At 45.4% G+C, this 14744-nt stretch overlaps 1 protein-coding gene across 1 annotated transcript; it reads left to right on the top strand.

Annotated features, from left to right (window-relative positions):
• Window positions 1-2167: 2167 nt before the first annotated feature.
• Window positions 2168-12230, top strand: LOC310859850 (uncharacterized protein; the record flags this gene model as incomplete). The annotated part of the gene is made up of 6 exons (XM_083766617.1): window positions 2168-2271; window positions 2540-2655; window positions 3592-3721; window positions 4239-4380; window positions 4502-4633; window positions 12117-12230. 6 exons carry the CDS (start codon window positions 2168-2170, stop codon window positions 12195-12197), a joined length of 705 nt encoding a protein of 234 aa, XP_083622743.1. The 3' UTR covers window positions 12198-12230.
• Window positions 12231-14744: the final 2514 nt, after the last annotated feature.

Genomic DNA, 14744 nt, shown 5'->3' with positions numbered 1-14744 from the left:
GTTTCACAAGATGGTCTTGCACCAACTCTTGCTATTGGTGGGGTAAGACGCGCACTATTATAGGCTGCCTGTCAGCTTCTTTCTCACACATTTAGGGGCCTCTAAAGTTTAGAGGCCCTGGTTTAGAGTCTAAACCACTGTTTCCTTTATTTATTTGTTTTTTATAAAACATTCCCAAAAAAGCTTTCTTTTTCCAGTAATTTCATGGAGATAATAAATGAAATTCCATAAATTAGAAAACAACGTGGTGTGAAGGGACACGTTATGAGCTTGTTGATCTGCTATTTTCCAATAGTTTGGGTCCCAGACAAAAAAAAAAGATTGGGGTCTTGAGCTAAAAGGTTTGGGAACCACTGCAAACAACTCAAGCAATGTCACGTCTTCAACCCATAAGGGCCACCTTTAGCCACAAATGCTCTCGTGCACCATGTGACAATCAAACAAGGTTTTCAATTTCATACTCGAGTGAGTGACAAATATACCCTCTTGATTTGTCATCTTTGAAGTGAACAAGAGGAAACAACGACGTTGACGTTCTTGCTGCCTGACATCATTCAATGTCCCTTTGTCTCCTCAGCTCTCTCCATCTGCTCCCAGCACCCTATATATCCTCCTCCTTTCTTTCAAACGCCAACCCCAACTTCACAATCACATTGATGACCAAAGGGGTGGGGCTCCATGTGCGCGTATAAAAACAGGAGGTTCATCCTCAGTGTTCCTCTTGCGCACAATCTGCTGCACAATGTGCACTGATGAACCAGCGATAAAGGACAGCCCCCACTGGAAGACGGGATCCGACTCATTGACAACAGCTGATTTTGGCTCAGAAGACCTGCAGCAGAAGACCACAGCAGACGGCCACCATGCTGGACCAACATTTTCCGAGCACCTGTAAGTAGGAGCATGTTTTTTTTCCCCTGATTTGAAGATTACACAGTAAATTCCTGAGGGTGAAATCTTAACTCTGAGAATGTACAAATGTAACTTATATACACTATGAGAGTGTCATGCTACAGTGCTTGTAAACAGCTACCCCCATGTGAAGTGAGTGGTGCAACTCCGTGTGGGGGTCCCCACACGGAGTTGCACCACACGGAGTTCCAGACCCACAGGAACGTACCCAGGGTGCCGCCCCGCGTCCAAAACGGTTGAGAAATGACAGAGTGACCGTGTGGGGGTTCCTCTACTGTACTGTACTGTACTGTACTGTACTGTACTGTACTGTACTGTACTGTACTGTACTGTACTGTACTGTACTGTACTGTACTGTACTGTACTGTACTGTACTGTACTGTACTGTACTGGCACACCCGAAATTGTGTGTGTTTGTGTGTGTGTGTGTGTTAGGTTGCGCACAGGTGGTGAAAAACAACCATGCTGTTTTCGTGCTCAGACGCACCCACCCAGCCAGCCAGCCACCCACACACATAGCTCCGTAAAGGAGTGGTTGCACCACTCAAAAAAAGCAAAGAACTCTAAAGTGCCTCCCCCTGGCCAGCCGGGGCGCCTGATGGAGGGGAAATGTAACTGTTGGAATAACGTGTTCCTTCCATGTGCTACGTCCAACCGCAGGTTAACTCCCCCCTGTCAGGTGAAAAGAAGCGGCTTGGACTCCTCATGCATAGAAGGTAGGGCTTTAAGCAACTAGTCGACTATTCAACTAGTCAACTAGTAAATCCACTAGTCGACCTTGGAACTAGTTGACTAGTTGATAAGAAAAAGTTGTTTTCCCCCCGATTTTGTAGGCCTCATAGTTATAGTCACCAATGTACACAGTTTTTAAATGTACAATTTCTTTCTTTTCTTTTTTACATAATAGGTATTTAAACAACTAGTCGACTAGTTGACTAGTAAACTAGGCAACTAGTCAACTAGTAAAAATGACTAGAAGTGAATGCCCTAATAGAAGGAAGTATGAGGTCAGTCCATTGCTCTCCCCAGGTTGGCGGAGGGAGCCAACCTGGAGCCCAGGATTACATTAGATAATTGACACTCAATTGGTTACAAAATCATGGGATAAACATTTAGGTAAAAAAAAAAAAAGCAAAGCCATCCAGTGAATTGTACATTTCCTGTAATTCCAGTGGTGTTAGAGTGCAGTGAAGTCTTTGGTCTACAGGGCACAATATGGCCCTCTGTTGGATGTGGAGGCCCCTATGGAGAGTCCATGGTTCAACATGTGGGGAGTGACGAGCGTGGGTACCCAGGAGGTCTGGTGGACTGTGACCAATGGCACATTCCAATGGCACAGGGCTCTAGCACTTCTTTCAGGTACGTACTGAGGCATATATAGTCATAGGTGCCACATTCCATTTCATTTTAGTTTTGATTCGTTTTGTGGGGTTTCTAGTTTCGGTTTTATTTTGTGAAAATACTTTAGTTTATTTTTTTATTAGTTTTATTTTTTTGTTTCTACCCAAAAACGTTTGTACACTTGTTACACCCCTCTCTCTCTCTCTCTCTCTCTCTCTCTCTCTCTCTGGTCCTGTGCATTTGCATGTTGTGTTGTGAAATAAAACAATAATGCTGCACCAATCAGTGTGATGCAGGGCCCACAAGCAGCAGGCCAGCACACAACTCCACAGCAACAGAGTAAAAAAGAGAACAACGTACTGCAGAAAACACAAAGTAAGAACACCTGGACAGTGGTGGAAAGTAAGTACATTGTAAAAAAAATGACCTTATTTTTTTTACTTTATTGGGGTATTTCCAATTTTGAATACTTACTTAAAATGACTCCCTTACCTCTCAGAGGCAAATCATTTGCTTTTACTTCACTATTATTTATTTATTACAAAATGCAGACTATATACAGCCCTAAATATACTTATTTTCAAAAATATTTCTTAGACATACTGAACTAGTGAAATGGGACAATCAAAACACGCACGCATGCATGCAAGCACGCACGAACACACACACACACACACACACACACACACACACACACACACACACACACACACACACACACACACACACACACACACACACACACACACACACACTTCAGAGTCACGCCAAGCAGAGTGACAGACAGACACACATAAATAATTAAATATGTACTTGGCTGACAGCATCCATGTCATGTGTTGTGCCTTTATTGTCCTCACAGTGTGGCTCGAAGAGATAGTTTTACTTAAAACACGATGCCTCGTAACAATCCAATCATGCACCACAGAAAGCACTTAACCATGGAACGGGACAAAAGGTTAACAAGAGTTCCCTTTATGTCATTCATATGATCCCTCAGTTCCACATGGGACCCAGAACCTTATTAGACGTGTTAGTCTTTTATTTAGTGGGTTTGCTGTCATTTCTGTTCCGATGATGACGGCTGCCATTTCCCACCTGATGTTATGTGGGAATTCTGACAGCTCCAAAGCAAACTGAATAACTGCTACTTTGCATAATGTCACACACACACACACACACACACACACACACACACACACACACACACACACACACACACACACACACACACACACACACACACACACACACACACACACACACACACACACACACACACACACACAAATATATCTATGTAATTAATGTATTTGCATTATCTTTGTCATTTCATAGACAGTTTCAAAATGAGGCACAGACGACGTAGAAGGGGCCTGTGGTCTGTCCAAAGCTACGGGAGAGTTATTCCAGCTCGTACCGTTCTCAACGAGTCCCAGCTGAGAGCGCTGATCACCTGCTACTCCAGGTAGCGCTGCATGACTGTCATGATTGACACATTGAAGTTGACAATTAATTGTCACACAAATAATTGTGATTAATGATTTAATTGTGTTCTTATGGCCATTGGAAATTGGAACATTATGAATAGAAATTACATTTCTGTTTGCCTTTTAGGCTTCGTAATGAAAAAAATCACACCCGTGTGAACTGAGTGGTGCAATTCCCCCCCCCACCTCTCTCTCTCTCGCTCTCTCTCTCTCTCTCTTTCTCTCTCTCTCTCTCTCTCTTGCACTATCCCTCTCTGTTTCTGGCGCCCCCTACTGGTACAAATAAGTCATATACTCGTGCTCATGACCAATGCCAATGCCACATAGGCAGATATGATAAATAACTGAAATATACCAAGACATTACTGTCATTTTTTTAAATAAAATGTGTACTTTGTACTAAAGTATCAGCAAGAATGAAAGGGGAAGGGCTAGCGCCCCTCAAAAAGGTTATTAGGCATATATGTAATAATTGTGTCAACCCTAAAACTCCAGGACCCCCCGCCCGGACCCTGCAGCCAAGCAGCGCCTGGGCCTGGTGACAGGCCTCAGCCCGCGGGTCATCAGAGTCTGGTTCCAGAACAAGCGCTGCAAGGACAAGAACGGCAGTAGAAATGAGACGTTGTTCGGTGCTGCTGTGAGTGTGTGCAACGCGTGTAACGTGTGTGTGTGTGTGGCTTTCTTTCTCTCGTCATCTTTGACTTTGAGGCATTTGTATTTATCTTACGTATTGTTGGATGTTCTCTCTCTCTGCGAAGCATAAGCCAGCTGGGCCAATGGTGGTCCTCTCCCCTGATCCCCCCGATTTGGCCCTGCAGATCTCCGTCTTCGAGTCGCCATGGCAACTGCGGTGCGGTCACACGGACGTGTCACTCTGTGACATGTCATTCGTAAGTCACAGGACAGTGTGATCCATCCTATATATGCATCATCAGCATGTGTTGTCACCAACATGTGTGTATACTTGTACAGTATAGTCTACTGTACATCTCCCAATGAAAACGCATGCTTATATTATGAGGGGTCATTGGATTGTGGTGGACATTATTTTGGGGGGGAAAAAAACAAATGGAACCAAATGTCTCTTATCAGTGGTTTTCAATTACCCTTTTCACACAGACCAGCATTTGACGAGATTTAGCCAAGACATATTTTGTTGTCCTTGGATAAGATTGTGTCCTGTCCACGATTCCATGCAGTGTTGATGTTGGTACCAGGCATAGAAGAGATACTAACAGGCAAACGTTTATCAAAAATAACAATTATTTTACATTCTCTAATTGTTCAGACTGAAAAAAAACCTAAATGAAACCAAATGGACCCATACAGGTCCATTTGGTTTCATTTTACACTCTCAAGAGTTAAAGATCTACAGTATATACAGTAAAGGTGGTTGCACACTGGACGCGTTTTCCGGAAAACTGATGGAGAAACGCAGCTAAAAATCTGAAAAACGCGCTCTGTGTGCAGGGACCTCATTTGGTTACCAACTCTCCATCATTTGGCTGGGGGCCACCTGGAACCTCCTCAAGGACCACTGGTGGTCCCCGGACCACTGGTTGAAAACCACTGACCCATATGGGTCAATGTTGTTCCATTTTGTACACTATGCCAGAGTTATGGGGCGGGTCCTTGAAAGTAAAACGTTTGAGAACCACTGTAGCCTATAGTGGCAGACTGATAATGTGCCATAGTGTGTCATAGTAAATCACACATAAATATACATCATACATATCATGAAGAAAACCTGGAGACTCACTGACATTCAGTAATTGGGTCTTATGATCAAAATTACAACATTCTTATGTTAAAAACAAAATGTAAAATTTGCCACGGACAAAGCCAAGTCGTGCCACAGACACCTTTGTCCATGTACAGACATATTGAAGACCCCTGCTTATTAGTCCAACGTCTATTAAAAACATAGTATTGTCTTAATGACAACTGGGATTACCATGTGCATTACATTCCCATTACCACAGTGTAGCTATAATATTATTGTCACCTTCTTAAACTAATGGCCTAAGTGCAGGTCTTTCAGGAAAAATATAATTCCAAAACAAAACTATATGACATTTCTTAATCATTTCACCAAAAATGTTTATAACAATTTATGAATATGAACATAAAAATAACACTTTCTGTCAGTTATGTATAAGAGGATAAAATTGAATTAAATTGAATTAAACCTGAATTTTGGCCTAAATTACACTCTTGAGATGGGACATTTTACTCAAAGGACTTTTGCGATGTTACCAGAGGTGGAAAAAAATCCTCAAAAAATGATTTAGGCCATTATTTTAAGGTGACGTTATAACTGCATGCGGTGAGTACAATGGTACAGAATAGATAGTAATGTAGGCTAGTGGTTCCCAAACTTAGACCCAAAAAATAAATGTGATGTCTCCCCGGGACTGAAAATAGCAGATTTAAGCAATTTTGACTAATTCTTAAAACACAAGAATGTTTATTAATGGAATCTCTTTGATTTTTTTTTCATTATAATTTGTATGAAGGCTACTCTGCCACATTGTACAACTGGGAAATGACTAATGTCTCTATGAAATACCAATTATATTTAAATGAGCAACAATTAAATCAGGTAGTATAGCACTGAAGCCTATATATTCACACAGGCTTTTGGCAAATATTTTGTTTTTGTTGACCGTGGGTTTTTTGAAAGTTGAATAATAATTTGTTCACATTTGCATATATGATGATTGATTGATTGATTCTTTATTTAAGTGTGCATGCTTCCGAAGAAGCCCAGCCCATATGGACTTCAACTCTTAACGAGCTTACACTTAAGACGGAGGGTGGAGGTTGGAGGTGAGATTTATTGCAGATGAATTGATTACAGTATGGAGCTGGGATTGAGTGAATGGACAAAGAAGTGACTGACAGTATGATACAGAATGATAACAGAATGATGACAGTATGAGGAGGAGACAGTGGAGGAGCTTTGGCGTGGGCCCCCTGGGGACGGACCAGAGCCTCGGTTCGGATCCTGCCTGGCGGAGGCAGGGGGGGCTCTTGAGCCTGCCCCCCTGGGGCCGACCTGGTGGAGCCTGCTGCTGGGCGGTCGTCGGGGAGGTGGCGGGTACCTGAACGGAAGCACAGATGAGCGAAGGGAAGTGAGGACCGTTTATAAAGGGGTGCGGACAAGGTAACGCAGATCTGATTGGAGCAGACGGATGATGGAGCATTACAGCTCTAAGTTGAACTAAGGTTAACAACTAAAACTTCAACTCTTAACGAGCTTACACTTAAGACGGAGGGTGGAGGTTGGAGGTGAGATTTATTGCAGATGAATTGATTACAGTATGGAGCTGGGATTGAGTGAATGGACAAAGAAGTGACTGACAGTATGATACAGAATGATAACAGAATGATGACAGTATGAGGAGGAGACAGTGGAGGAGCTTTGGCGTGGGCCCCCTGGGGACGGACCAGAGCCTCGGTTCGGATCCTGCCTGGCGGAGGCAGGGGGGGCTCTTGAGCCTGCCCCCCAAAAGGAATTAAATAGTGCGCGCCTGGAGGAATGGTGCAAACGTCTGGAGGAAGGAGTAAATTAAGGTTTACCTGGAAGGGACTATACAAACGATGTTGGAGAGATTCCCTCGACGAGCCGGGGCCTTTAGCGAGAAGGGATCCGTGGGAGAGTCAGGAAGGCCCCGCGCCATTGGAGCCTCACGACGGCTGGTGCCGCCGACATGGGAGCCTTTGCGGAAGGGGCTTGTGGGAGAATGGTTAGTAGGTATGGTTGGTAGGCGAACAGCCCGATGGTTAGCGAGCCTCTGGATGGTTGGCCGGAAATCGTTTGCCGGCGGAGTCTGTTTGGGATGAGAGTAAGGTTGGTTAGCATGGCATGAATGAAACGTGAATGGAATGATTGTTTAGCAGGCGTCCTCTCGACAGAGGGCAGTGAGTGAGAATTTGATTAGCAGGCGTCCTCTCGACAGAGGGCAGTGAGTGAGAATTTGATTCGCCTGGCGGGACAGGGAGACTCCCGACGGAGGAGGCCTGCGTGGCCGGAGGACGGGTCGACCGTCGTTTTGGAGGAAGTGAGTGGGCGTCCTGGAGAGGGAGAACATGTTTAGAAGTGGGCAGAGGAGGAGGTACCCGCCACCCGACACATCCACCAGTCAATGTAGGTACCGCGCTGGAAGACACCATGGACTTCTGGGCATCGAGCACGGAGGCGGAGGAAGGTCTGACGTAGGAGGAGAAGGCGGAGGACGACCAGTGGCCCGAGGCTTGCAGGATCAGGACGGAGACGCCGCTGGCAGCAGCGGTGGTGGCGGCTCCGATTCTCAGGGAGTGGCTGGAGTATAGCGGTCAGGAGGGAGACCACATCTTAGGAGCAGCGAGCGGAGATGGGAGGCGAACTCTCTACGACGACCTCAGACGAGCCCTCCAACGACGACTCCGGTCATCTCGGTCCTTCGTACATCTGGCCAGCTCCTTTGCGCTTCCGCACCGGTATCTTTCTTTAGTGCGTCTGCCTAGGAAGGTGTGGGACGTCCTCTCGATCGACGCCCAGCGTTGGTTCCCGCGGTGCGGCCTTGGCCGGGAGTTCTCGATGGCGGTGGCAGTGACCAGCTAGTCTCCTCACTGCTATCTTCTCTGTTATACTTGGTAATGGCCAGTACGGATGCTCGTTGGTGATGTGCTCATCCTGGTTGGTGTCAAGTACCACGGAGACATCCTGGTGCAGCACCCGTCCAGGGATTTCCGTGGGGCGGAAGTGTCCGGCATTCACGGCCGAGGAGGAGGACGGTCTCCGCAGTAGCAGGGAAGAAACTGGTCTTAACGTGGAGGGGGAGGAGCACGGAGGAGAGGTACCTGACCACGGTGCCGGACTAGTAGACGCCATGGATCTCTGGGCATCGAGCGAAAACTGGGCGTCGTGATGTTTGACGAACGCGGCAGACCCGAGGGGAAAGGTTTGACGAACATAGGTTCTTGGGCTATGGCTGACGCAGTGGACGTGGAACCGAAATTATTAATAGTGATATGGCCGACTGCGGGAAACTATTCCGCTTGGAATTCCCCCCAAAACTGAAGTGGGAGCGTAGCACGGTGGCCTGAGCTCTCCGAGCAACGGAGGCTGTGAATAGGTTATGGCTTAATCCGTTTAGGCCTAAGGCGGATTCTAAAAACGCCTCTGAATCCTGACCTAAGGTGTCTGAAAAACTTCAAATATTTATAAAGCAGCATCGAAATTTTACATTTGAATACTGTACGTACTGTATGGGTTCCCGGCCTGAGGGGGTAAGATACCGATAGGGGTTCCCGCCCGGAAATGGGTTGAGGTGAGTGGTTTGAGACGTTGAGTGGGTGGTTACCTATGAGTTTAGACATTACGGCGCAGTTGAGACGTTGCGGTGCGTGGCTGTCGAGCTTAGCTGGTGCAGTGCATGGCTGCCAGAGAGTTTAGCTGTTGCAGTGCGTGGCTGCCGACTGAGTTTAGCTGTTGCAGTGCATGGCTGCCGACTGAGTTTAGCTGTCGCGGTGCGTGGCTGCCGGCTGGGTTTGGCTGCTGCAGTGCGTGGCTGCTGCTGGGGTTAGGCTGCGTTGGATGGCTGACGAGTTCAGCTCGGTGGGGGTCCGTGTTGAGGCCTAGCCGGGAACCTGGCCTTCCAGGCATGCGTGAACAGTGCTCGTTTCCCTGATGATCGCCGAGCAGGTAGCTGGACAGGAGGGGCACAAGCATGGAGTTAGTATGGTCGGACCGACGTGGCAGTTGGAGTGAGAGTAGAATATTAAGACTTAATTGACGGGAGAAACAATGCAGTTGACGGGTGAGTAACAGAGAAAATCTTAATTAGGTACGGCTCGGTGAGCACGGTCTCGCCATCGAGAAGGTCGACATAGGCGGACCTGAATCCTGAGAGAAGACAGACTATGCGCCCACTGCGCGTGAATGAAGTGGAAAGCGAGCTACGCTTTCTAACCATGTGTTGAACCGAGACATCAGAGACACGTACTTCCCACGGATTACAACTGGAGATTGAGAACGTGACCCGTGGCGAAAAACTCCCATATCTGCTGGGCGAGGTACGACAATGTGCAAACGCGGCAGCAGATTTGAGATTTGCTGTGAAAGGAGAGGAATACCAGATGGACTAGCTCAAGTTAACTAGGTGGTGAAAGGTCAAGTGAACGAGCGGTGCCGGCATGAACATTAAATGCCGTGAATGATAGGAACAGAGTGGCGTAAAGAGGGACAATATGGCAAGCATTTTCCCTTCATTGACAATGTAATAATGGAGCGTTCTTGAGGGTCTAACGTCGATCAGGGGGTTAGACATGGAATGAAAACCCGGGAATAAACCACAGCAAAATGTGACTTATTGAGCTGATAGTGGGAGCTCCGACCTGTAAAGCTCACGGCTTGTAGATCAGCTATTTGAACGTGTTCACACTGACACACGCCTCTCTTTTCTCTCTTCTTCTCCTCTTTTTACTTTGTTTCTTTTCCTCCTCCTTCTCTTTTTTCTCTTTCTCCCTTTCTCTCTTCTCTCTTTTTCTTTTTCCTACGATTACGCTCAACATCTCATCACAATCCACATGATTGAAGAAAGAATCTGGAGCACTAGTAGATTGCCGGGGCATGAATGAATGGGGCACCGAGTTGCCATGTTGGAGGAGACAAGCGCCAGGTCCGCAAAACAAGTCACGAAAACTAACTTGAATCATTATGAAAACGATCCGACAGCGTCAGATAATTTACCAACATGTAACACTGAGGGTGCTTCGAATGAACCGTGGGTTTAAACAACGGCGTCCACCTGGTAAGTGATTAAATAAAACGAGCCTGAGACGCTTATAATGAGCGGACGTGGCAACCTGACGGCACCGGACATGCTCAGAGTAGTCTAGGAGTCTAAGATACGATAGTGGTGACGCTAGTGTAGCGCCGGCCGCAGCTAGAAGAAAATGCAGGCTTTAGACTCTCTTTATAAGGATAGATGACGAGGAGTTTATCATTGGAACGCCACCGGTCGCTCCGTTTATTATTATTCCATCCAACAGCTCATCACAGCCAACACTGGCGCATCACGACACTGCGTCATCAAAGCACGCCAGCCTTCAGGCAAAAGCAAACGATCCTCGAGCCTACACTAGTGTTGACTCTCGTGGCAACAATGGAATGCGGAAGTGCTCGTTCTATCTCGGGGGAAAGTTCCGCCAAGGAACAAAAAGTTTGGAACTAGACAAAGCGTGTCGCCACTCTACACTGTGGACGAACTAAAACGCCGTGTATGATTTTAGACCTGCAGCCTGATCTATGCTACGTTCACAGGATGACCAGTAGCTTACTGCCGTGAAAGCAACGTTTAATGCATGATCGCCCAGACGCCACCTGAAGCAGTGCGAGACTGGTGGCATGAGGCATTAGCAGCAGTATACACTATACAGCATAAGCAGCCTTGTAACGGCAACGCACGACATACAAAGCACTGAGCAGCAGCAAGCAAGCAGGGTAAAAAGTGGCTAGTGCGGAGGCAGCATCGGAACGGAATCGAAATTAGGCTGTTAGCAGTTACGTTTGTTTTGAAGATTGAACCATTCAGGTGGATAAATAGCAGTGACGAGCAATTAGAATGATACTGTATCTGATGGAGGCATGCAGGGCCTGGGACGCTGGCGAAACACCCGACGGTGTGTCCTGGGATGAAAGCTGCGGCCGTGGAGGAGTTTGTTGACTCTTGAACTTGGATGGAAATGACGAATGAAGAAGGTGAGCTGTGAGCTCTCGAACGTGTCTGTGTGCTACCTGAACGGAAGCACAGATGAGCGAAGGGAAGTGAGGACCGTTTATAAAGGGGTGCGGACAAGGTAACGCAGATCTGATTGGAGCAGACGGATGATGGAGCATTACAGCTCTAAGTTGAACTAACGTTAACAACTAAAACTTACAGGACACTTTTTACAGTTTACATAAATAATTACAATAAACCGACATGACGGTTTGCAAACAATGATCAAGTGAATACCAAACTGACACTCCAGATCCTTACGAGGCAGGAGATTACATACAGTAGCCTAATATACAACATAAAATAAAATAAAATACCATAACATAAAATACACCATTAGGCCTGTGACAGGAGACACATGTACCTACTTGAAGAGCTGGGATTGTCTTCTACTCCAGGCTCTAGAAACAAACTGGGCTGTCCTAAATACGTCATAATTAAATAATATATTGCCATGTAAATGCAGTGGACATATAATTCATGTCTATATTATAGACATGAATTCCTTCTTTACTTTGAAAGTGACTTTCTCAACATTGGCCGTGGTGTCATTAGAACTTGTCAGGTCCTGATACTTTGTGTTCTGTTCTGTTTCATGTCTTCACAGAACACATCATATGTGTATCAGGAGGGGACTCACCACAACAACACAGCAGTGGTGGAAAAAGTACTCAAAGTTTTTACTTAAACTACTAAAAGTATTAATAGTATAGAAATTAGCCTACTCTGTTACAAGTAAAAGTCCAGAATTCAACTTTTACTTCAGTAAAAGTACAAAAGGTAATGGCTTCAAAATGTACTTAAAGTACCAAAAGTAAAATACTAATTGTGCATGTAAAGTTTTCAAATGTGTAATAAATCCTTTGAAAATAGCAGATCTACAAGCTCACTGACAATGTGCATATAAAAACAATATATATAAACACAACTGATATGTTGTATTGTCCTGTTAATATGTGTGGTAAAGTATTCTAACTGTTGACTTAAGTTGTCACAGCTGAATCCATTCAGAAGAGGAAAAGAAATACAGTAACGTATATGTAGAGCACATGTACAGTACAGTCTGGACTACAAGTTTACATAAGGCCACCTGTCACTACAAACAGCTTTATCTTTAGGATGGTACATGCGGTGGTATCCGTCAGGGTGTCATGTCAACACTCTGTGTTTGTACAGTCACAGCTCTGTGGTTGTGACTGATTCAAAACTCGCCTCACAAAACAAACAGAAAAACCCCGGAACCATGCATGCAGAACCGCAGATCTGTCACTGCGAGAGTAACATTCCAGTGTAAATGTGAGACCACAGAGGGAACTGCACATATGATGGATATTCTCCCAAATCGTATTAAAATACCTCGAGCATGGGGAGTGTTTATTCGCTCCTTTTTATTATGTTGAAGGTCTGGTATGAAGGTTTCATTGTCTCTAAACTTTTATTGTTTTGCCTGACCCTATTAATTTCCACTACACTACTAGATGTGAACGTTTTGCTAAAGTTCCACATATTATTTTCCCACTTTATTGCCTCCACTTTGTCTTGAATTTAGTAAGAGAGAAAATCCACTGCTGTAGGTTGTCACACCATTCCACAAGGGGGCGCTGCTGTACTGAGTATGTAAAATACATAGAATCCAATGATTGAGTGCAGTGACAACACCACAGTATGTAAAGCATGTGAACAAAGAACTTAAAATGAACAACACTGAGTTGAGTTTGCAACCATGTTTGCAACAGACAATGTACGTACAGTATCAAATCAGCATTTCCTTGTAAGAAATACTCTGTCAGCCTGTCCCTAGATGAAGAAGGAATTCGGGGACCATGCTTACTGTACCGGTATGGTGTTCCCTCAGCCCTATAGGTTCCCTCAACCTCAAACATAAACCTAACCCCAACCCCTAATCCTAACCCCAACTCAATTCTAACCCTACAATGAGGGAACATAGGGCTGAGGGAACATAAGGCTGAGGTGACATAGGGCTGACCCAGGAAATTGCTTGCTGAGCAGTGCAGTCATATATATATATAAGTACATAGGCTAATTTTCAGCAAGCTTCATTTCACTTTGTTCACTCTGTCTCAACTTAGCTCCTGCCTCTGCGAACTTCAAAGACACGGAAAGAAATAGTTTTCACAAAATGATTGATAAACAAATACATGTCTGCACTCTGCTGCATGCCTTCATTACAATTCTTTTTAGTTCCACATTCTTTTGTGAATCTGCCTTTTTGGTCATAATGACCTCTCTAGCTATAGTCTCCGTCTCTCTCTGTCCCTCCCCCAGCATAAACAGGATGTTGTTGGTTCTGTGCGGGGCTGCCGGCATACAGACCAGTACAACACTGATGACTGAAGAGATAGCATGCATAGCTGTGGAGCGCCCAGCTCTCCCAGTGCAGTGCAGTGGCAGATTAACTGGGATTTAGAGCTTCCTCCACTATACTGAACCAACACACAGCAAGGGGACAACAAAACGATAGGAGGTCATTCAGCCGGCCGCATGCGGCCCAGAGTTTTTCCCATGGTCCGGCTTTGATTGTCTCGATGATGCATGGAGCCCATTTGCTCCTTCAGTGACCAGCAAAACCCCTCTGCTCACATCCTATATGGTCTCATTCATAGCCTACAGGTGTCGTTCTAAATAAACAAGGTGCATTGTCACTATAGAGGGTATGCGCAAGCATAAAGTGAATGGCAAATCGAGTGGCAAAGTGACAGGCAAAGTGAGTTTAATATTGTTTAACGTTGTTTAATGCAATCAGATAGGACCTTTCTGTTTATGGGCTGTCAAGACCAGAAAATAGTTTTTTGCCACTCGGTAGGCGTTCCCGCATAACTTCTGGGCATGATGATGATGTCACACGCCTCTATAGAGCCATCATGTGTCAATATTCCGAATGTGTCAGTATGCACGACGTGAGATCATCCTCATACCCGGAAAGTTATGCGGGAACGATTACTGAGTGGCAAAAAAACTACTTTCTGGCCTTGACAGCCAATATACTGTACATCCAAACAGAAAAGTCCTATCTGATTGCACTAAACGACATTGAACTCACTGTCTCTGCCACTTGATTTTCCACTCACAGTACTGTATAGTCTTCTCACTGAGACTGAGCAATGATGGTTGTGTTAGCAGTTAGCACTGATATTATGAGTTTGTGGGCCACATTGTACCTCGTGCCGGTACAACAGTATGTACATCAGATGCCTGTGGTTTTGTGCACAAAAGG

Source organism: Protomyctophum parallelum, assembly GCF_964188405.1.
Source record: "Protomyctophum parallelum genome assembly, chromosome: 6".
NCBI classification, from domain to species: domain Eukaryota; kingdom Metazoa; phylum Chordata; class Actinopteri; order Myctophiformes; family Myctophidae; genus Protomyctophum; species Protomyctophum parallelum.
Note: the sequence above shows the minus strand (reverse complement) of the source record. Positions and strands in the feature narration are given on the sequence as shown.